The sequence below is a fragment of the Equus przewalskii genome, chromosome 18 (genome assembly GCF_037783145.1).
Source record: "Equus przewalskii isolate Varuska chromosome 18, EquPr2, whole genome shotgun sequence".
In the NCBI taxonomy this organism is placed as follows: domain Eukaryota; kingdom Metazoa; phylum Chordata; class Mammalia; order Perissodactyla; family Equidae; genus Equus; species Equus przewalskii.
The window spans coordinates 14,139,147-14,163,586 of NC_091848.1; the positions used below are offsets into that span (position 1 = coordinate 14,139,147).

General features: G+C 40.8%; 1 protein-coding gene across 10 annotated transcripts in view; it reads left to right on the forward strand.

The window, feature by feature from the left end:
- Nucleotides 1–24,440, forward strand: part of FNDC3B (fibronectin type III domain containing 3B) — a 357,265-nt gene that overhangs the window by 229,263 nt on the left and 103,562 nt on the right. For all 10 annotated transcript variants that reach the window (XM_070583136.1, XM_070583131.1, XM_008512875.2 and 7 more), the window contains exons 8-11: nucleotides 5,580–5,731; nucleotides 8,805–8,864; nucleotides 16,915–17,053; nucleotides 20,315–20,368. In XM_070583136.1, the coding sequence (XP_070439237.1) occupies nucleotides 5,580–5,731; nucleotides 8,805–8,864; nucleotides 16,915–17,053; nucleotides 20,315–20,368 (405 nt within the window). The remainder of the gene's footprint in view (nucleotides 1–5,579; nucleotides 5,732–8,804; nucleotides 8,865–16,914; nucleotides 17,054–20,314; nucleotides 20,369–24,440) is intronic.

Below are 24,440 nucleotides of genomic sequence, written 5' to 3' on the forward strand. Positions count from 1 at the left end.
GAAAGATAGGATAATAAATACCACCTGTGACTATCTGCGATGTAAATTATGTACTATTTATAGAGCACTTGGAATGGAGTATTTCTCTATCATTGATAGCATATCAGTAGGCAAAAGGGAAGCTCCTGCTACACTCTGGAACTGGAAGGAGGAGTGTCTGGCCGCCTTCCAGGGAAAGCGGCAGAGCTGCTGAAAGTTCAGCACACAGTTGTATAAAGGATTGTTCTTCTTAATTTGTTTTTCTTTCAGCCACATGTGGTAACACCTCTAAATAAAAGGCATCTATTTTTCTCTGAAATTTTGGAGATGATTTGTTTTAGGGGTAGAAGCAGTATTGAGGACTTACGATTCCAGTCATCTTTCTGGAACTTAGGGCACCCTGAATTAAGCAAGTCATTTACTCTCCAGAAACCCAGATACCATAAAGATCCAAATACTTAGTCATTGAGTAAAACAGGGTACAAGTATACGAGGTATTTGTCTTGAGACCTCAACAGGTGCCCTGGGGACATACTCACACAGCCACCGCTGTAACAGAGAAATAAACTTGATAGTATTCTACACGTTTAGGAATTAGCCTCTCTTAGAACCAGCCACCTCCATCCAACCTGCTGCGGTTTAACCTGCTCAGACGGTGGTGCTCCGTCTGGTCTTTGACATACTTCTGGGCTGTTTATTTTCAGGATGTAAATGGTAGTTCTGCATTTTTTCCATCCACCAATGTTTTGCTTGTAGAAACAATTGATTTGTTGATTCCAGAAGTGAGTAAACTGACCGAAGAGAAACAACTGTCCCTATGAGAAGTAATTCCTTGAAAGATAAGCCACAGTGTATCTGGAAACAGATTTGAGGTTCTTAGCGCTTAAGAAATTATAGAGACAGATGATGGCGAAATTCCTAGATTTGAGGGTTTCTTTTCTTTGAAATAATCTTTTTGGCCTTTTCCTTTTTAATTTTCCCTTGTGTTACTGTTTTTCATGATGGTACTTTTGAAATGGAGCCAGTATTTTTGTGGTAGTGTTTCCTAATTGGATCACAGGCCTCCCACGTAGTTAAATGCAAAGACCAGACCAAATTTAGAAGACCTACATACAAACATAGAAATATTTTTGAAAGCGGGAGTAACAATTTAGTAACTTTATGAGAGTAAATGGTGTTGTGATCCAGATAACGGATCTCATTTGCAGACGATACAGTCTGAAAATCAAGACAGTAAAACTTTACAGGATAGTGCTAAGGTCCTGGGATGAGCAGGAGAGAAGGGGACAAGGAGAAAGAGAGCTAAGAATTACATTTCAAATAGCTACAAGGTAATGCAGTTTTACCATTTCAGAGTGTGTATGTACACGTATATATATATACTTTTAACTGGTAACTATTCTCAAGTTGGAATCTTTATTTAATACACAGACAAGAATGATTCCTAATCAGTATGTGATTATTTAGAAGTAGATGGCAGTTTTATGAGTCCTTCAAGATGCTTCAAAGCAGTTTGGATAATTTCTATACAGACTAACACTGGTAACCTATACAACAGACTCTTTTATGTCGCTAGTGCCGAGACAAATGTCAAACTGGGTCTTGTCCAATAATTTTGTAATGGAAGTCACCGCTTTTATCACCATTACAAAGGAGATTGACTTCTGTTTACGGCAGAATAATTAAACATCAGGAAGTCAGTCAGTTTTGTAGTTTCTAAACTTCGTTTTTTGGATAACAGCCATGAGGATCATTGTGATGATCAGATTAGCTGTGCCCTGGTTCAGTCCAGTGGTCGCTGCGGGTGAGAGTTTCGCCACAGAGAGAGCTACTTGCAAAAGGAAGCTCCTGTAAGGGTGCTATCGCTCTGAAATAGGCTTGAATCCAGCCAGAGTTCCTAGAGTTCTGCGTCTCTCAGGTTTATCACCTCCCTGGACACTTGTGGTAAATGCATCTAGTGCTGAGGATTCCCCTTTACGTGACATTCTTTTGAAAGGCACCGTGTAATTTCCTGGCATTGGCCTTGAAATGGAAGTGAGTTCCAAGATCTAACAGAGACAAAGCGCTCTTTCTCTCAGGATTCCAATGCCTAAAGAAAGGAAACCTGAGGCCCAGGAGTCTGGAAGGGAGGGAGCTGGAGCACAGGAGGCCATTGGCCCCAGAACTGGGGGGGCCATCAAGGTGGCAGGCTGCTTAGCCCAAAGGAAAAGCCGCTGTCCTTTGATAAGGATGCTGAGTTCTCAATGTGCACTTCTGATAGGCTGGGCCCTCGGAAGAATGCCTTTGCACAGAGATCTGTGTTCTGATGACAGGTTGCCTCCTTACGGCTCACTCCGGGAATCTAGAGAAAACGTGAACTTTATTTTAGTTGATGCTTCAAGTGTTACATCATTGTCCAGTTAAGTAATAATTTAATCAAGTCCTAAAGGAAAAAAGTAAATTCTTTTTTTTGTTTGGTTTACATATATTGTCAAATGGTTATCACAATAGATTCAGCTAGCATCCACCATTTCATATAGATACAGTGTAAAGCGAAGAAAAAAAATTCTCCTTGTGATGAGAACTCTTAGGAGTAAATTCTTTTTTTCTTTTTTCTTTTTTAATTTTTTAAAATTTTCCTTTTTCTTCCCCCAAGCCCCCCGGTACATAGTTGTGCATTTTTAGTTGTGGGTCCTTCTAGTTGTGACATGTGGGATGCCACCTCAGCATGGCTTGATGAGCAGTGCCATGTCCGTGCCCAGGATTCGAACTAGCAAAACCCTGGGCCACCGAAACAGAGCAAGCAAACTTAACCACTTGGCCATGGGGCCGGCCGCATTAGGAGTAAATTCTTAACAGCTGATGCAAAGGATAGCATTTAAAGGGATGTGAATTTGTGGATGCTTGTTTAATATCTAAAGCACTAGCATTTGAACTATTTTGAGATGTGATGTTATTTCATACTGCCATTCATAGAATCAGTGTTATTACACACTATTTTCTTGGAATTGTTCACAGCAGCCATTTATCACATCAATTGAATATTTCCCAGTACCTAATCAGCCTACTTTTTAATTATAAACTGAACTCTTTGTAGCAAAATATCTCTTCTTAAGTTAAAAATCAAATATAATACCCAGTACCTCAAGATTACTCATCAATGGTATGTGAGGGAATTCAGCAAACACGCTGGTGTACATGGTAGAAATGCTGCCTTAAAATCTAGTCGGGAGAACAGCACAGAAATAGCCAGGTGAAGCACAGTCTAATGAGATGAGTGCCAAACACAGGTACCAGCAAAGTATGGCTGGAGCACAAAGGAAACAGTGATTGGTTCTGAGCCGGGGGCCAGGCAGGACAGCACAGAAACCTTTCCTGGATTGGTCTCAGGCTGCTGTGGGTCCCTCTGTATGGGGCCCTCACACGTCTGTCTCTCTTCACCAGGCTGGAGCTCCTTGAGGGCAAAAGTCATATCTTCATCGTCTTTGTGTCCACAGCCCCTCGCAGGGTGAGAGATGATGATGAAATGAATGAACAAAGGCCGAATTTGAACTGGGCCTAAAAGAAGTTTGTTAAAGCCAAGAAAGCAGAGAAAGTCAAAAGCTAAGTGACAGGGGTGCGAGAGGGGATGGCACCATGCAGGGGTGTTACAGCGTCATGGCGCAGGAGGTGTGGTGGACAAGGAAGTGCTTATCTGGAGCCGTAGCAGGAAGGGTGCAATTTGATTCTATAACAGCGTCTTCTCAGATTTTTTAAAGAGGTGTGTAATGCTGGTCTGCCATCCTCTCATCCTCTGTGTTGCCTGTATCAGAAATTCAGACTATCTTATTCCCTTCGGTTTTTATTTTTCATTCAACAAAAATTTATCTGCCAGCCCAGTGGCACAGCGGTTAAATGCACACGTTCCGCTTTGGCGGCCTGTGGTTCACCGGTTTGGATCCTGGGTGTGGACATGGCACTGCTTGGTAAAAAGCCATGCTGTGGTAGGTGTCCCACGTATAAAGTAAAGGAAGATGGGCATGGATGTTAGCTCAGGGTCAGTCTTCCTCAGCAAAAAAGAGGAGGATTGGCAGCAGATGTTAGCTCAGGGCTAATCTTCCTCTAAAACAAACAAAAGCAAAAAAAACAAAAATGTACTAAGCAAACACTACTCACACAGTTAAATATGACTTGGGCCCTGTACTTAGGGAGTCTCAAAGCCCAGTGGGGAAGGCAGACATGCTATAAACATGATTAGCAATGGTAAAGATAGCAACAAGGTGCTGTGGAACAGAGATGTGATGATGGGTGAAATGCTTCATGGAAGGCTGCCTGGGGACAGTGAGGCCTGGCTGGGGTCTTGAAGGAGCAGTAGGAGTTTGACTAAATAGTTTGTTAAATGTATCATGATGCTGTATCTGTATGAAACAGAAATGATATGCAGGGATCTCTACTAGAGATATTCAATATTCATTTTCCATATTATGCTTTTAAATTATTTTGTTAAATTTTAATCGTCTATATAGATAGTGACAAAAATGGAAGAAAAAAAGACTGAATAGTTTACATATCTCAATCCATAACCTAAGAGTGACAGCTATAAAGTCTATGAATGTTAAGCTTTGGCATCTGCATTAACTCTTATTTGCTTTGATACGTTATCCAGAGCAATATCCAGAGAGCAACAAAATAATTTAGAAAATTAAGACGTTAAAGTTCAGTTGATAGACTTATTTTAAAGAATTAGACCATACATTAGGTTGGGTTTCTCCAGAAACAGACTTAAAACAAAGATTGGAGTGCAAATTAGTGTATGTGGGGAGGTGCCCCGGGGAGCACTGACAGAGTGGAGACTGAGAGGAAAGAGGAGAAGCCCGTTCAGGGTCTGTCCATGAGCAGGGGACGCCGTGGGCAGAGGGGGCTCAGTCCTGCCGAGAACACCTGGGAGATAGTTTAGAACATGCCTCAGAGAGGCCCTACTAAGGGGGGAAGTTGGAGTGTTCAGAGTCCCAGAGTCCGTTGTTCAAATAAAGTCTTAAGCAGAGGCTAAACCAAAATGCTAAAAGCAGAGCTTAGACGTGAAACAGCTCCACACGTTTGTCCCCCCACCCCATCAGCCTGGGCCTTGGTTCCATTTCCCCTCACCAGATTCTCCTGGGAACCCGCAGGACTTAAAGGAGCAGGTTTGAAAGGTGTTGGCTTTGAAGGATTATTCAACAGCAAGAAAGCTCGGAGGCTGCCGGAAAGAACCTGTGGATATGCCTCCTTCCACACAATGTCATGGCCATCACAGAAATCATTGAAATCTTACATTCAGTTTTTTACCTTTAAAAAGTTGACCAAACATGGTAGATTATCTTAGTTTCTAGAGGACCCAGTATGAATTGCACCAGACTTGGATGAAAGCTTGCATTATAAGGACGGATGGTTCAGGAGTTGTAGTTCAGACATCAGGACTTTGACAAGAGAGCACCATGTAGGATTTTTTTCCTCTATGATTAAAACAAAATTCTTTACCTTGAATTAACTCTGAGCCATTTTTATGTCACTACTAATAATCACAAAAATGTTATTGGTAGAAATAGTGTCTGATCCACGTGAAATGGATTTGAATACTTTTGTCCCATGTTTTTCTTCCTCAGGTTTCTAATATTCAGGCAAGAGCAGTCGTGTTGTCCTGGGCCCCCCCAGTTGGACTTTCGTGTGGACCCCACAGTGGTCTTTCTTTCCCCTACAGTTATGAAGTCGCCTTATCAGACAAAGGACGAGATGGAAAATACAAGATAATTTACAGGTAGTGTGTATTTCCGTGTGTTTTTCTCGGCTGCTCAACTGTGAAATTGAAGTCATTAAGGAAAATAGAAAACAAAGGAAAACTGTAAAGGCTTTGCAGATTTTCCTTTAAACAGTTCATTTTAAGAATTAGTGATAATTATAATGTGTAGAATTAATTTTGTCCAGAGTAATTATCAATCAGAGATGACACTTGTAGAGCTATTTGGTGTTGGTGACATGTCCCGTGTAGTTATGTTAGTATGTCAGTATAGCACTAAAGACAATTTCCCATTAATGTCTGTCAGGGCAAAAAGTGAGTATGACTTTTGGTTTCTGCATACTTCATGCACTCATGTGATTACCTCTTTTCAGAACCAGACCTTTTTCTAGTCTTGTTTTCCTAAATTCTACAATGTGGTTTCCTTCCATTTCACCCTACTTCTTACCCTCCACGGTAGTCTCCCAGCCTGCAGTGAAAATTACTTTGAAGCATTCATTCTGAGGCTTTCTTAAATGGTCAAAAGTTTAGCGTACAGAATAAAGGATTATCCCCTTCTGTTTTATGGACTTCCAGATATTAACCATTCATATGATTTACTGCCGTGTTCTAAGGTTGATAAAAAAGTTTAGGGTCAAGTCCTTTCTCCTTTGTGATTGTTGCTGCTGCTCAATTTGCAGAGCAGGAAATCAGAAAGGCAGTCCTGTCTTAACTCCTTGTTTGGCCTTCCTGTGAGTGGCCCCTGGAATGACAGCCTGAGTCCATGGTAGCGTGATCACACAAACCCCACTTCTCCTTCTGCCCGTTGCCCTGATGCATCACTCTTGCGCCCCTTACATCTCCACAGCCCTGTTCCTAATTCTTAACTTGTTCTGGGGACATGTCTTCTTCTGGGCAAAGAAAAGAGGGAAAGAGAAAGGGAGGGGGAAGCCCTTTAAGCCACTCTCTCCTCCTCTCGCTGCCCGTGGGGCCTCTGCTGTCTCTTCCCCGGACTCCTGCAGGCATCTCCTCAGGCCCTTCCAGCATCCACTCTTGCTCTCCTGCAGTCCAGCCTCCGTATGCGGAAACCTGAGTCAGACCCATCACCCCCTGTAAGAGCATGGCAGTGATTCCCCACTGCACTCAGAGTAAAATCCAGCCTCCTTGCTCTGGCTCACAAACATTCGGTTCTATTTTGAACAGTCAAATTGGTAGCGACCTTAGAGAAATACAGAGCACCATTTCCCCCAGCCCTACCAGGAAACACTTAGATCCTGTCAATGCAAGCTGACCCTTGGTGGCAGGAGCTAGTCTCAAGTGAAGAGGGGCTGGACAGGTAACAGAGGCGAGGGAAGTAGGAAGGTTGGGAGTGAGGTGTCTTCATGTGAAAGGAGCAGCCACCACTCACCTAAAATAAATTGAAGCCGTAGGGAATGTAGGCCTAGATTTGCTGATTCTTTGGGTTTTCTTTCAAGAAATGCTAAAAATCTGAATTGTTACATAAGCTTACGTAATGTTAAACTAATTCAGCAAATTCAAACAACTTTAAAGATACAGTGCAGGTCACACAACAGAGCTGCAGGCAAGTGTGGACATTGGCCTCCACTCTGCAACTTTAAAGCTATATTTTTATTTGAAATAATTTCAAACTTTAAAATGTTGCAAAAATAAAGAGATCGAGGAATATGTATATACTCTTTACCCAGTTTCACCTATTAATAACTTTTTACCCTATTTGCTTTACTATTTGAGTTATTCTCTCTCTCCCTTTTTCTCTCCTCTCCATCTAATCTCCATTTTTATGTATCATGGCCCTTTAGTGCTAAATACTTCAGTATATTTCTAACAACTAAGCATATTTTTCTTAAATAGCCACAAAGTGGTTACCAGCTTCATAAATTTTCATTGCTACAATACTTTAACCCACATCCAGTGTGGCAGCTGATTAAAGAGAGTCACAGCATTTCGTTTCCCCTCTAGGACAGGATCCTGTCCAGGGGCAGATACTCTAGTTAGTTGTCATGGCTCTGTAGCCTTCTCTAATTTAGAAGACTTCCATTGTGTTTCTTTGTCTTATGGCAGTGACATTTTTGAAAAATGTAATCATGTCCCCACACACACCCCTCAGCTTTTGAAGATTTTTAATGGAACATCTCTTGTTTTATGTTATTTGTTTCCTCATGATTAAGTTGAGGTTCAGTTGCAACTTGTGATGATATCAGTGGTTTTCTGTTATGTAAGAGCCAGCTTTGGTGGTCTAGTGGTTAAGATTCGGTGTTCTCACCACCATGGCCCGGGGTTCATTTCCTGTCAGGGACCAACACCACCCATTTGGCGGTTGTCACACTGTGGTGGCTTCATGTTGCTGTGATGTTGAAAGCCCTGCCACCAGTATTTCAGATACCAGCAGGGTAAACAGGAAGAAGGACCTGGCTACTCACTTCTGAAAAAACTGGCCATGGAAACCTTATGAATAGCAGCAGAGCATTATCTGTTATGGCGCCAGAAGGTGAGAGGATGGTGCAAAAAGACCAGACAGGGTTCCACTCTGCTGTACACAGGGTTGCTAGGAGTCAGGATTGACCCTACAGCACTAACAATAGCAAATTTTATGTAACAGGGCTATTTCTTCATATGTGTATATGAGAGCTATTTATTGGTATTGACATGTGAGGGAAGCAGATGGAGATTTCTTCAAGAGAGTTGAGAAGTTGAAGTGGTTAGGAGTCCTGCCAAGGTGAGTCTGGGAGCTGGCTTCAGTTGACAGTTGGTACAGTTGTTGACATTTACGTTTATCTACCTATTGATTTAATTTGCTTATTTACTTACTTATTTTTGCATATTTACTTTACGAAGTGATAAGACCTTTTGGAATTTTATTAGTAAGATGAACCCCGCCATTTTCCAGATCTAGGATGGCATCCTTAAGAGGAATCTAATTTTCTAGTCCAGAAAGATAATAACACCAAATAGGAAAGTTTATTTCTGGTTTATGGTGGAATCAGACATAATCATTCTTGAATCGTTGTTGGTACGTGACTGTGACACCTGAATCCAAAACCTGCTTTCCTTTTGAAACTGGGATTATTGACTAATAAATGATTTTTCTTTGCAGTGGAGAAGAATTAGAATGTAACCTGAAAGATCTTAGACCTGCAACCGATTATCATGTGAGGTGAGTTAGGATCCGAGAGCTGAACTGCAAGGGAGAATTCGGGTTGCTAAAATACATCATGCGCCCTTTGTGGAAGTCTTGGGTCCACAGCACTTGTCAGGCTGGCGGTTGCAGTCCCGTGTCTCACTGGCCGTTCGCTAGTGGCCTGCACTCGAGGGCAGAGCGATGGGGAGTCCACAGAAGTGCTTCTGGTGGTAGAACGGAACTGAAACACGGAACAGAATTGGAAAAAGTATTTTTAAAAAATAATTTTCATTTTTTATAGTTTTCAAGATCTATTGGACAGACTGTGTGGTTTAATGTATAATATTTTCTTTCTATAAAACAAATGAATTTTTCAATGTAAGCGTGTCAGTTGTTTATTATAGACCATGCATGGAAACTGTATGTTCAGCCCAGATGACTCAGTCCTTCCCATGTTGCAAGAACACCCTTGGGCCTTAAAAGATAATAGGCTTTGAAATAAGACAGATAATGCAAATATCACATTATCTCTGATAAGAATTAGCCTAATTTGGCAAAACAGTGAACCTGTATGGTCTGGTATGTAGTCTGAAATCTCTGCTGTGATTTTTCTGGAATCTCTGCTGACTGCTCCGGAAGGCGGGGCTAGCTAATCTTAGGAAGAAATGCAGCCATCCACAGACCTGTGAGGAGGAAAGTATTATCTGAATTTTTACAGCGCTCATCTGACTGTTTAAAGATACATCCATACATCTATTTACAAATAGGTAGATTTCTGAATGTGGTCTGTAAAATTTTTTAAATTTAAATTTAAAATTTTATTTAACTTTTAAGTTGACCAGAAGTTTTAATTTTATCTAATAGGATATACAATAACAGATTCTCTCCTTTCTTCAAATTATATATGTGTGTATCTCAAGATTATGTAATAAAATTGCAAGCATCAAGCCCACATCCCTTATTATACTTTCCGAAAGTTAATTCACACCACATGTTCCTTTGTGATGGAGTGGAGGCAGGGGTATTGGGGAAGCCTAATAGGAAGAGCATATATTAATCATATTAATTATCAGGAGCTTGAGTTCTAGTCTGGTTCTGCCATGAATTGACTGTTTTAACTTTAGTCAATCACAAAGAATCCATGCCACAATTTTCTTCGTAACAAAGGTAGGAAAATAGGGATGTGTTTGGGTTAGAATATCTTACTAGCTGCACAAATGTTTAGAACTAAATTTAAAGCAATACATAAAAGAGCAAGGTGTTCTATGTTCTGTCATAAAGTGCACATCTGCTTAGCTATTGTACCATTTAGATGAACTCTATTGCAACCATCTTTTCCTGCGTAAATGAAAATTTTTGGATTTGGAGTCGGCTTCATCCCAAACGTACAGAAGTTTTCATGCAGTCTGTACAAACAGAAAGATTTATATAATTTGTGAAGTTGAGATGGTACTAGAAGTAGTTTTAACCATTCTTTCAAATGGTTGATTCAATGAAGCAGAAAATGTAACACCATATAGGGAGCCGTGTAAATGTTCTCCATTAGTCATTGTTAACATATGTTTCCTTTTTTCTCCATCTTTTAACAGTTTATTGTTATTGCCTTACTAAAGGTTTACTTTATTAATTTCCTGCTCATTCATGAGCTGACAATATCTTTTTGAAGAAAAGTAAGTATCATAAAGAGTCTGCCCTTTAGTTACCATTCTGTCTGTTGTTTCCATTTGTTTCTTTTTAATCCTTCTTACAAAGGGTTAATTTTGAGAAGGCTTGATCATCCATTCTTTTTACTGCCATTTCTTATGAACACTTTGAACTTCTGGGCAGATAAAAGGAATAATTAATGGATTCTCCACAAAGAACAGGAGCATGAGGTGGTACCATGTGGAGGTCTTGGACCCGGACTTTCTCCTGACGCATCTGGGACCCCACACTTGTGGCGCGTATGACACACATGTACACTACACATATCCAGCCTAAGGCACCACCAACTATTATGTGGTCTAGCTCTCTTCTTGCCAGAGAGAAAATTCTCCCCCTCTTTGGTCATGATCTCTTTCAATATCTACAAAAATTCTCTCCTAATAAAAATGTCTACAGTCTAAATTTTAGTCTCTTCCCAGCCTAGTCCACAGTCCATAAAGGGTCATTTATTCTCTTTCTTTATGCAGTCTTTTATTTTTCAAGCTGGAGAAGAATCTTAACACTTCCAGCGTCTACTTAGATTTCACCTCCTCTGCCTGGAATTGCTTTGGCCAGGCAGCATGATTCCTAGTGGACAGAGCTTAACATCTGGAGTTACTGGCTCTCATAAAATGAGGATAATAATCATAGTAGCCTCAGGAAGATGATGTGACAGCAAATGAAATATATGTGCAAACCTGTTATAAACCTGTGAAGTGTATAAATGTTGTTTTTGTTCATTTTGTTTTGTTTCTCCAAAGTCGTTGCAGTTTTTCCACATCTTGAAAATAAAAATTACTTCGTAATGCAGATTCTCTGAATCCATGCATAGTTTGACCATATCTCTCACTATTTTATTGGAATACAGATAGGCTATACTTGGCACTGAAAAAAAGGAGCAAAATCTCTTTTTTGTGATGTAGTTAACGTTCTCAAAGTCTTTGCTTCAGGAATGTAAGCTCTTAAACACAGTAGCCTCAAATATAATTTTAAATTTAATAGTCACCTATAAGGCCTAAAAAAGCTGTGTGAAAATAATTTCCTCACTAAATTTCCATCACAGAAGCTACAAAAATTCCATTGCTGTATAGCTGCAAAATGAACAGTTATGTTCATTGCCATTTTCATTTGTTTGTGCATTACGAATTTAGAAAGTGTCGCCCTGGTGGAAGTCTGTAGAGCCAATGATGAAAACGGAGATACTGCTTTTAGCAACACCAAACAGACCACCTCCTCCTTCCAGTGCTCGATACGGCACATTTTAATGAAGGCCTGTGAAGTCTCCATTCCAATCACTCTTCAGTCGATGAAAGGTTTCTTTCTCCAACCGTGGACTGAAGTCTCACCTTGGGCTTCTGTTCTTACGTTTCTCGTTACTTTTGTTTATGCTACTCTCCATCCCCTGCGCACTGATTGCTCAATATCTTTATATCATGTTTTTTCTCATTTTCAGCTTTTTCCTCCCTCTTGTTAGTGAGTATTGTCTGAGTTTACCAATCGGATATACAAACCTTTTTATAAGTAGCAGCCTCTCAATCATGGAGTCCAGTCATTGCACTGTCTGGTGCTTGGCATCAGTCCCTAGGCAAGCACAGCTCCTGACTTCTTGCCATCACCTCACTATTATTGGGAGTAATTTATTAAGAGACCAGTGGCATCCTTGAAACAGTGCTACAGGTCTTGTGTCTGTGGGTGTTTAGATTGGCACTTGCCATGCCATTTAGGCCAAAATTCCACATGGAAAATTGTATTCTAAGTTATGTCAGGTTTTAAAGATATTTTTCTTTCTCACTTTTTGCTGTGAATTTTTGTGTGTCACTGCTACACATCTGTTCCACCATTTTTTTTTTTTCTCCTCGTGATTGAGGAAAGTAATACTCCTCTGTTATGTTGATTTGAAAAATTTAGGTGTTAGGTCAAATTTTTGTGAAAGTCATCACTTTTACATTTGTTACCCATTTCTTATACAAATTGTTTATTGTGGTTTAATGTTGATTGAGTGTTTAAATGGAATCAATTTGTAATTGTCAAAGTGTTTTACAGTGCTTCCATATAGAGTATTGTGTTATGTATTGTATAAAACCACCAATACAAAATCTCGTGTCTGTGAGTGTGAGAGAGATTGTGTGTGTGATCGTATGTTGAGAAAGAGGGAGAAATGCAAAAAGTCCGATATATACATACACACACACAAATAAAGAACATTCTATTTTATAATACTCAAGTATCTAAGGTTATATACCTAAACATTTATATATTCATTTACTTATACAAATAATATTTATACATATGCAAAGAAAAGCGTATTCCTCTTTTAATTGGTAGTTTTATAATTAATACAGACATTGAAATAACCATTTTACTGTGGGAGTTGAGAATTTATATTTTTGTCAATGATGGCTAATCAGGAATTTGAATGATGGAATGGATAGCAATTTCATGACAAAATTTGAAGCAGTGTTCCAGTCATTGGCATAAACAATTTGGCAAAGAAGTTGTCCAGAGATGATATCATGTAATAGCATTTCCCAGAAAAATTATGTGATGAAGAATTTCCAAAAATATGGTTGCCCAGCTCAGTGTGGAGTTATGAAATAGGGGTTATTGACTAGAAATTGTGGTTCCTACTATGTTACGGATGTGCTGGAGGAAGTTGGAGGCAAATTTCTAAAATTCTTGGAGCACCTGTTTCATAAGCATTTAGTCAGTAAACAGAAACAAATGTGAAAACCCAACACAAGATTAATTATATCATTAGAAAAATGTATTCTTCTTTGCTGGAATAAATGCAAACCGAACTGAACTGTTTGCTGATTTATTTAACCTAAGACACTGATCCTTCTAACATGTGATGATATCACATGATGATCACCGTCATGTGAAAAACATTATTGCAACATTCTTGAAAATATAGCGTCATTTCCAGAGACTTTTCTGTAGAAGTTATTGGCAAAAATGGAAGTGATTGTTATTGCAATTAATTGCTGTCTGTTTACTGAATAATTTTAATTGGCAGATGTAATCATGGGATACTTAGATATCATATAAACCTTTAGGTCCTGTATGTAGCACATTTATATTTCCACAAGGAAAATAAGTCCTTCTGGCCCATACAACTGTCCATCTTCAGCTGGCTCAAATTTTCACTTGGGCTGTCAAATTCTTTTGTCCTGACTATCATCTTCCCATCCTGGCTGCCAGGAGCCTCCATCACTATGTTTCTCTAGCCTAATAAGTATGGATTTGTGATTCCGTGAATCTCACTAAAAAGAAAGAATGAACTTGACTGAGTCTGAACCTCCCCAGATAACTAACTGTGGTTGCTGCTACTCTGCAGGCCCTTTTCCTGCCTCCTCTGCTCTGTTATCCACATGGGTTTTTAGTGTTGACTGTTTTTGTGCACATTTAGGACCTGGTCTACCTGAGTAGAGTCTGAATTTGTTCAGGAAATCCCTAGTGATTGCAAAATGAGATACCTACTGGGAATCTAAGTGGATAAAGAGGATTGGGTAAAAGGTGGCTGAAAAGCAGCCTCAGGGCCGAGGAGACAATAAGGAGTGGTGAGGACTGTGAACTGGACAGCACCTGCCCCATCTAAAGGGGGAGCTGCTCTCATCTTAGCTACTTACTACCATGCAGTGTTGCTAGAACTCCTAGTTTTTAAGAGAAGCCAGAGGTTCATTTTTCAAATGAGAGATGTCCAGATTTTTTTTCAGTGTTGGCTTAGTTTTTAATTTTTATTTCAGAAAATTTCAGATATAGTCAAAAGTAGATAGTAATTTAATGAACTCTCCTATACCCATCACCCAACTTCTTATTTCCTTGGTTCTTCCTTGGTTCTTATTTCCCCCCTTTCCCCCCTCCCACCCACAGATATTTTGAAGTAAAGTCCAGACATCATATTACTTCACCTGTGAACCACATTACCATCATCACATGTCCATCCAAAATAAACAAAAATAATAATAAATTCCTTAATGCCTTTAAATCCAGAGACTGTTTCCATTTCCTCAACCATCCTAAAAATGAAGGTTTTCTTTCTTCATTTTGTAATAATTGTAATTCAAACATGGTCTGAATATTCTATTTGACTGATATCTCATAAATTTCTTTTAATCTGTAGGTTTTCCCTCCTCTTTTTTCTCCCCTTGCAATTTGTTGGAATAATTTTTTGGTGTCCTATAGAATTTTCCACAGTGTGAATTAGGCTGGTTGCATTCCTGTAAGTGTTGCTTAATACGTTCTGTGTTTCCTATAATGTAGTAAAGAGGCTTAATCAGATAGCGGGTCAGTTTTTCTGGCAAGAATTTTGTAGATAGTGGCATGATCTTTCATTAAGTATGCGTAATGTCTGCTTGTCTCTTTTTGTGATGATCATTGCCTAATATCCTTTAATTCATAGGTGGCTGTAATATTTTTAAACAGTATATTCCTTTCCTCCTCCCTACAAATGTCTTGGGCCAGATAGCAACCCATGAGCCACCACTTGGAGAATTCAACTGATCTATTAAAGTTCAGACTGGAACCCTGCCCCCTGTCTGGAACGTTATATGATTCATCTTAAGCAACTTACTCCCAGTGAGCCTGTCCTAATACATGGAAATGGTCTTGCCAAATCTACCATTCAGTTTCATATTATCAAATGCCTACTTAATATTGAATGCAAAAGGGAGCATTTGTTTCATCAGGTGGGTGAAGAGCGTCCTAACGATAAGCATCCTTTGTTTGGATCCAATGTCATCCTGTCCTCCCATAAGGCAAACAAGTCACATATCCAGTAAATATCTATTTTACCTTTTGGGATGGAAAGTAGGCATGTCTGTTAGTCCTTTTGACTTGTATGCCCTCTCTACATTTTTTTTTTTTTTTTTTGAGGAAGATTACCTCTGAGCTAACTGCTGCCAATCTTCCTCTTTTTGCTGAGGAAGACTGACCCTGAGCTAACATCCATGCCCATCTTCCTGTACTTTATATGTGGGATGCCTGCCACAGCATGGCTTTTGCCAAGCGGTGCCTTGTCCACACCTGGGATCCGAACCAGTGAACCCTGTGCTGCTGAGAAGTGGAGCATTCGAACTTACCCGCTGTGCCACCGGGCTGGCCCCAGTCTCTACATTTTTTATGATGGACTTTGAGGAGAAAGGACTTTGCATATCACACACCTAATTAGGTTCTGTTTTCCATGATGATGTTATCTTTAGCTGGTGTTTATGTTCATTGGATAGACTGAGAGGAAATGGATTGTGGGTGTTTAGAGCAACATAACGGCAGAATGAGTTAGGACAGTAGGCAATCCTGCGCAGTGGTTAGATTTCCATGCCTGAGTACAATTGATCCAACTTTCTAGTTGTGTGGCTTTGGGAAATTTATTTCATCTGTCTAGTCTGAGTTTTCCTCTGTCTTTAATGGGACCTCATAAAGGGTTGTAATAATTAAAGGCTTGATGTATTTACCAACTCTTAAGTAGCTGAAATCTTGCATCTTTTTTAGGCAGCAAAGGTTTCTTTGTTGTGTTTTTAAAGAGTATGTTTTCAAATTATTTTTTTAATGCCCAATATTAAAAAAATGGGAAAGTAGAAAGGAAGTTGATAAAAAGCAACATATAATCCTATTTTATGCTATTTGAAAGGAGTGTAGTTTTATAATAGCACATTATATGCTTTTTCTTCACAGCTTCTCTGGAGAAATCGGGCCCATATGTTCAGTGTTGAGCCAGGCATTTTAATGTGTAGAATGCATATCTTTAATCTTGGTACCAGGTACAAGAGTTAAATGTTCACATGGATAAACTGTACCTGAACGTTGTTTTTGTTGAATCAGAGAGAGATGTGCTTGGCGGTACCAAGCCCGTTTCTATGTATAAAACGTGCGTATTTCTCCGTAGATTTTTGCAGTGTTATAAAGAGTTCAAAGATGGTATCTACCCCATTGTTTGTACTTCTGTCTATCTGTTCAGTTTGTGGACTCTCCTCACTGCTTCTTGTCCCTTCTCACCTAACCCTTGACTCTACTTTTAGCCTTTTTCCAGATATAGTCAGTCAGAGAGTGGCTTGATGGTTTTAGAATGTATATTTGGACAAGACTCTGGGGATTAAGGATGTTTTCTTATTTAACATCTTCTTTTCCAGTCAGTAGACCCTGCCTGTCTTAAATGGGCCTGGGTGGTTCTGACAATTAACCGAAGGAGAGAATGCATTGAGGCTGGGATGATTGTCCCCTGGAAATGCTGACCATAGTTAGGTCAGGACAAAGCCAAGTAAGTAAGAATCAGAGTCATGATGTGCACTATATAAGAAATTATTTTCCTCTGTGGAAAGCCCTGGGGCAAAGCTGAGATGATAACCCTGGTCTTCTGTGATGGACCACTGCCACTGACTGTATTTGTTTGTTTGTTTGTTTTCAGAGTATATGCCATGTACAATTCCGTAAAGGGATCCTGCTCCGAGCCTGTCAGCTTCACCACCCATAGCTGCGCCCCCGAGTGTCCCTTCCCACCTAAGCTGGCCCACAGGAGCAAAAGTTCGCTAACTCTGCAGTGGAAGGTGGGTATCTCAGCATGTCGGGAGCAGTCTGAAGTCTGTAGCCATTTGAAACATTTATTTAGCACTATTCCAGTTTGGTGATGGTGTTTGGTTTTCTATGTAGTAACTATGTGAAACAAATTATTATGATATCGGAAGTTGCCATGTCTATAAAAATTAGGCCACAGTGGGGAGAGGGAACTGCAAATCAAGTTTTTGTGGGGGAATTTGGTACCTCTTAGGATCATGAGCAGTACTTTATAAGTGAGATAAATACTTAAGACACCTAAATTTCATCACTTTCTAATGGTTTAATGCATTTCAACAAACATGGGAGGACTTTAGTAAAAAGCTTTTGTAAAGAAAGTTTAGAGGTAAAGTAGGTTTTGGCTCTGTTGGCTTCTCTCAGTGGCGACTGTGAAATGTTTAATGTTTAAAACTTCCTGGAATGTTTTGTGTTCTAAACTATGTTAAGACTTCATTAATTTTTAAGAATTAGGCCTTAGATCAGTTAAGATTACTATTTATTTTTTAAAGTCTGAATTAGATAGTAGTTTTCATGAAATACAATTTACTCGCTACAAATAACTCCTATCAAAGAGAGATCCGTAAGGTGTATCATTTGCCTATTAGTCATCGTTGTGTGTTTGCAAGAAAATAGTAGGTTGTGTTATCAACCTCTATAGTAATTATTTCTATATATTTTAAAATACAGTTTAAAATGTAAATTTTGTAGTGGTAGAGATAATGAAGATTTGTGGTATATTTGGGGAGAATACTAATGTGTGAAAGAAATAAGATGTCTGGGGAGATCCATGATTGTTGAAGAGATATTTTGTCCTTTTGTTCCTAGACCAAGGATCAGATTTATTTATCTAGGGAGCTGCTGAAAGCAATTGGGAGTAGTGGTTAGCAACAAGCATGGGCTTCTGTAGACCCCTCTTATGTGGGCAGCTGCATTCTTGTAGCCAATGGCCAACATTGAGTGTGTTATTTAGACAAAGACAAAGTTTAAGCTGGCTTAGAATCTGAACTATTTTATTTTCCTTCCTGGCTTCCAGGGATAATCCAGGTCAGTGATTCCCCATCTTTTCAGAGTTTTAACACCCAACTGGTCATCATCGTTTAAGTCCTTGGAGCATATACATCCATTTTAAGATGTGTTCTATATTTACACGTAGACATATGTAAACATATCTTTTGCTAAGGAAGAGTTAAAATCCATTTTGTTTGGAAAATATAAGATTACCAAAGGGACCCCGGGGTCTTATAAACCTAAAGTTGGGAATCACTGATACATGCTCTGCTTCAAACCTGGATGAAATTCAGGTCTCAGGCAGAACAGCAACTTCAAGAAAAAGTTTTATCAGGAAGAAAAGTTTCACATTTTCTTTCTCCCTTTATTTAATTGTAAATCAGAAACATACTCTTGTTCCATTTAGTCACGTACAAACTTGAAAGTTCTGCATTCAGTTCAGTTTGTATTCAGATGTCTTTAGGATGGATTTCCTGATCACGGTGCTCCAGTTGGGGAGCACAAGGACAGGGTCCATGCTCTGGCTACCCACATGTCCTTGAATCCATGAAGACACTGAGAGGGCTCAAGATCATCTAACAAATTCTTATTAGTCAGCAACAGGAGATGGGCGACACAAACAATGAAGTCAGTGTCCCACCCTCAAGGAATTAGAGACTCAGTGTGGCAGGATATCGCGGAAGAAACTACTAAAGAGCAATTTCTCTAGAGGGATTTATGAGCATCCTGAAAGTAGTTCTTATCTTAGAAATGGGTTCCATTTAAAACTTTGATTTTGTTTGTTATTTAGAACTTGAAATGTATGCCTCTCCTGTCTCCCAAATTGAGCCCACAAAAGCCCGAAATTACAGTTTAGATGAACATATGGTACTGACCTGAAATCTGTGTTTGAGACTCAGAGATTATATGACTCAAAAGGAAGGAAGGGGAAGAAGGAAGGCAAGGAGAGGGAGAAGAGTTTCTTTATTGATTTAACTAATTTTTACTGAGCCTCTGGTGATGTTTTATTATTAACAATAATAAAGCAACAGCTACTGTTGCCTGAGTGCCTCCTCCAAGACCAGGTGCTTTCATAAGTGATTGACATATGTTCTCCCAATTACTTACGCACCGACCCATTCTTGGAACAAGAAATTAAACATTGATATTAAGCAACCAACATCAGACCACATGTGACAAACAGCTGAGCTGGCTTCGGTGTAGCTCTGGTGACCCAGCTGCCTTTTGCTAGGGGCTGGACACTGCAGTTTGTGGGGCTCCTGCTCTTTCCTGGGGAGGAGCCAGGCCCAGGCCTTGGTGCAAAGGGAGACACCATCCTACTCCTCTTTCTGATTGCCTCCCCAACCTCCACCTCTCCTTGCCCACCTCCCCGTCTCCCCCACCTCCACCTTGCCCCCCCACCACCACCCTGCCACCTCTTAGTTCCTCCTCCTCTCCCTCCTCCCTCTCCCTGTCTCTCTGTCCCCTTCTTGATCTGGATCTCACTGCCTTAGTGCTCTGTGGGACCCCGCTGCAGCACCCCTTTCTGGCAGGTCTAACCCAGCAAAGCACTCTTTTCTCCAAAGTTCTCCCCTCCCCTTCGTATGGTCAAGGTCCATTTTCCCGGTGAAGGAGATCTCAGCTTGCTTTTAAGAGGAAAGCAAATGATGAAACTTCTTTTTGCTAACATGTGAAGGGCTGATTGCCACTGGTAATCTCTCCAGGGGATCCCATTTTTCCTCAGTTGTTTTTTTTTTAAAAAAAGAGGAATCTTACTGCCACAGAAAGCTTTCCGTTTTTAAGTACTTAGAAAAGAAAAAAACTGTATGGATGAAGTTACAAAAATATTCAACTCTTGACTCTGAACCTAGCTAAGTCAGCTCTACCCCACCAGACCCCATGCAATGCCTGTGCTTCTCAGCTGCCTTATTTGTCTCTCTACTCTGGAACTTAAAGTGCCTTTTAAAAGTTTTATCTGCAGAGGAAGTAGGACACGGTGTGAGTATAAAGGTAGAGGTGGTGGGAAGGCAGGTTTGGCTGTTTGTGGGGTATGATTTATTAATGGTGAGAGCTCTCCCTACAGTTGCGTTGTATTAAGATTGGTTTGTGATAACATCTGACCTGGGAAGTGCAGGAGCTCTCCAGGGTTATGCCCCTGAGGGGAGAGCGCAGGACTGGCAGAGACCTTGTGTTTGAACCAAGTGGATAGCTACTAAGTTTCGTCTGTGAACAACTTTCTCTAATCTCATTTTATTGGTTCTTTTTAGGCACCAATTGACAATGGTTCAAAAATCACCAACTACCTTTTAGAATGGGATGAGGTAAGCATATTTTCATGTTCATCTGAAACACCATTTCAAAAATAAAATTGCTGAACAAATACCATTTTATTCTAAGATATGCTAAACACATGGAAAAAAAATGTAAGTAGAGAAAAATTTAAACCAGTAGTTGTTGACTAAGGAAATGAAGATGGACTGAAGTAGTGTAATGAATTGTGCATTAAAATATATTTACTTGGCTTATTTGCGAGAAATACTACTGAAAGAAAAGACGGAGTCTTATCTATTTTGGAGTCCCTAGTGTCTAGCCAGCCATTAGTTAGTATTAAGAATTGACAGCTTTGTGATCCTGACTGCCCAGCACCATGCTGCATAGATGATTTTGATAAGTGAAGCACACCATGTCTTGGGAAGCATAATTTGTTTCTTCTTCTTGAATGCCGTGTGTGTGCTTTGGTGTCACACTGTTGAGTGTTCTCTGTGGGAGAGTGGAGCAGTACCTGGAGGTCTCTCTCTACCCAGATGTGATGGCCCTGTGGGTTAGACCGTCCTATAACAGGTGTCCCCTTTGCTGTTTCTGTCACCAGAGACCCTTGGATAGTATCTCTGGCCAAGTCTCTTTTTCTCAAGGCCACTCTGTGCTGAATGGTGACCCAGAGCATTTCTGGCCTTGGTAACACTACACACAGAATCTCAGGCAGAAAACACTGGATGCAAAAGCCTTTCATTTCTAAAAAGCAGCTATATCTTTTTGTTCTTGTAGATCTTAATTCTCTTCATTCATTTGCCCTTGCTTTATTCTGTCTTTCTGTGACTGAGCAAACTGACGAAGGATTTTAAGATTAGAAAACGAATTTGGGGAGAAACACAAGTTAACTAGTCTTGTACTTAATTTTAGGGGGGTTGAAAGATCCAGAACACAGGCTTAAGCAAAAAGTGACTTGTCCAGTATGGAAAAAAATATTTTAACCAAATGTAAAATGGAATTGGATGAAATTCTCATGATGAAATTTTGATGTGAGAAAGGAGCCCTTGATCACTTTCTGCAGAAGCCTGTTTTCCCATCTGGGTTGCATCTGAACAGCTAGAGTTCCAAGTTACCAAAGACAACGATCTATTGTTCTTAGGATCCTCATGAATAGTTCCTATGTCCAGAGTGGTGAAATCTCAGACTTACCTGCTTTATTTTACATGTTAGGTGGATTTCATTTTAAGGTGGTTTGATTACAAGTGAAACCACCCTTATGGCTCTTGGGGAAGACATTTTATGGGCAGTCAAGAAAGTTGGAAAAGAACCTAGCTGACCTGTGAGCACATAGTGCTGTCTTCTCTTCTCCTCTTCTTTCATAAGGATGAGTGAGAGTTTCATTAAAGTCTGTTTTAAAGTGTTTGGGTTTGTTGCCCTCACCTGATGCTTTGCTCGTATCTAAGATTTTATATCAAGATAGAATTTACCAGTAAAGAGGAGCCTTTTTTTTGTTTCAGATGCCCTGTCAGGGCACAATGTGTATGTGCATTTGTGTTTGTGTGTCCTGTGTTTTTGCTGCTTCTCTGCATTGGACCATGGCCTCATAAATTAAGTAAGGTCAGAGAGGTTGAGAACTTGAATGGGAAACCTCCCGGGAAAACCCAGGTGCTGCAGGAAATGGTGATTGTGACTCAGTTGTTGGCCTCCTTCCTGCTGAATTTGGGTTCAAAGTGTCCTGGCATGATGCTGGGGGGAAATATGCTTCAGCCTCAGACGAAATAGAGAAGCTGTGTCTGATGACCATTCCTAATCAATAGGACGCACTGTGGACTGGTCATCACAGAGTTCAGTGGTTTGTTTTTGGCCTTCTCCTGCCTTTCCCCTGCCTGCTCTCCCTCCATCTTTTCCTCTCTCCCATCTCGATTCTTCCCCTTTCCTCTTTGCATCTCCCATCTTCGGCCTCCTGCTGGTGCTGGCTCTGTGGAGCTTTACTGGAAATTCCGGGTTAGTTGACTCTCACCTCCTTTAGGCCTTTTGCCAGCACAGGAATCTTTTTATATTCTGTGGCTTAATATTCACCTTCTAGAAAAAATTCTGGACCCCCAACTCTGTGAAGGACTCCCTGGGTGCCTTTAGGTACAGTGGGCTCCCTGGAAGCTGAGGATAATTGAAAGAACAGCAAGATTAGGAGATGTGGATTCTGTTCCAGGTTTTACATGGGCAGCTTGACCTTCCTTGTCCTCAGTTTACCCATCAGCTCGTGTATGTTGACATCGTTTACACTGTCTTGGAACTGGTTATTTAGAATTGTCCCTTCTGACAAGAGAATATTTTAGGATCCTTTTCACTGTTGTTTGGCCTGTTCATTTCCTGTTTATTTCAGCATTTATGGAGCATACCCCTCCGAGCCTCAGCACTGTACACTGTCGTATGACATAGGAAACAGAATGTCCTTGCTCCAGTCGCTGAAAAAGCTAATGTAATGCTCTCCTCTTGTACTTTCGAACAGACATAAATAAAACAAACTTAGCCGTGTGCTTCTAAAATTTTTCCATCCAGTAGCTTCTTTTCTTTTTGTTATACCTCCCTCCTTTCCAGTCTCCCTAAAAAGATTAAAAAATGATGCCATTGGGTTTCCTGGCAATGAGAATGTAAGCAATAGTAACCAGTTCATTCCTGCTCATCCTCTCATTTCAGAAGTTAAGTTTCTGACCAAGCAGTCTGACAGTCTGTGTTTCTAAATTTGGGGCTAGCTTGGGGATCAGTAGCCTCTTGAGGGCAGCTCACTTGGGTTGATTTTTGCCTCCCCCATTCCCATGCTACTCAGAATTTGGCTTCAAGGAAGAAAATCAAATATACAAGCAGAGAACATCATCATCTGATAGGCAGGAACTGTGAGCACTCGAGGCTCTGGCTCTCCCTCTCCCCCCGAAACCTGCTGGTAGTTTCTGGAGCCAGGTGTACCTGGTACCGGGGACTGTTTCTAGACCTTGCCCTATGGAGGGGAAGGTGGGGGAGGGCAGGAGATGGAGAGGGTGTTTTGCTGGAGTCACTCCCCTCTAACCTTTTCCGGAGCCCGAGCTCATCCGTTCCAGCCACGCACCCGCAGCTTCCCTGTCATCCAGAGGGCTAGAGAAACAAACTTAAAGGGCAGAAAGATTGTAGGGTGCACAGAGGAGCCCGCCTGAGAGGGAGACGGGTACCACGCAGTCTTGAAGAAAGTTGTGTTCAGGAGTACTAGCCTGCCCCGTTTCTGCCCTGGCACCTGCTGTTTCTGTAAAGGCACTGGGTAGCGTTCCTGGATACTTGATGCTTTTGTTTACTTTTTAATCACCATTCCAATAAAACAGTTAGTGTAGAATTTCAAAAGTGTTGGTAGAATAAGATCACAGGGCATCAAGTCCTGCTGTCAGGCCTCTTAGGAAAAGACCTTCGCTTCACGAAGGAAGGAGCAGCAGGGAGACTGGGGAGCATGCGGCCTTTGTGCTGAGACTGGGAGTGCTGTGCTGTGCTGAGCTGACCTCCACGAGAACCCCCTGCTCTCCAGAGGTGGGTGTGACCCTGGTGGGAGCAGAAAACAGAGACATGTTACAGGGGTGGGGGGAGCTGCCACACCGTCCCTCTTAAATTCATTGTCATTGCCAGCACGTCACTGTTCCATGGGATTCCCCTGAAAATTACTCACTAGCGGTTTTGCAAGAGGGTCAGCTGCCTACTTTTCTCCGTTAATAATCGTAACTAGGCAATCCCTTAATTTTTAAATCAGTGTGGCAAGTAACTATGACTGAGATGGTAGTGGGCAGCTAAAAATGGAGCACACAGGTGTCACTGGCTTGTCAGCTATGGCCATCAGTTGGGATTTACCCCCAAAACACATCAGTTTTCATGACTTGGAAAGGTGTGGCCCCCGTTGTGGTGACTTAGATGAGTTGTAGTGTTGAGAGAATGGGGCCTGACAACTGGCCCTGCATTTCTGTAGACCTTTAGCCACTGTGTCCTCCTCCAGGAGGTGCCCCATCCGAAAAGCACAAGGCCATCTTCAAGCAGTTCTCTACTTGACTCTTGGATGAGCCGTCACTCCCTTTTAATTTCTTTGGGATCACAATGCGCCTCTGCCCCCTTGTTTACACTTTAATTTACAAG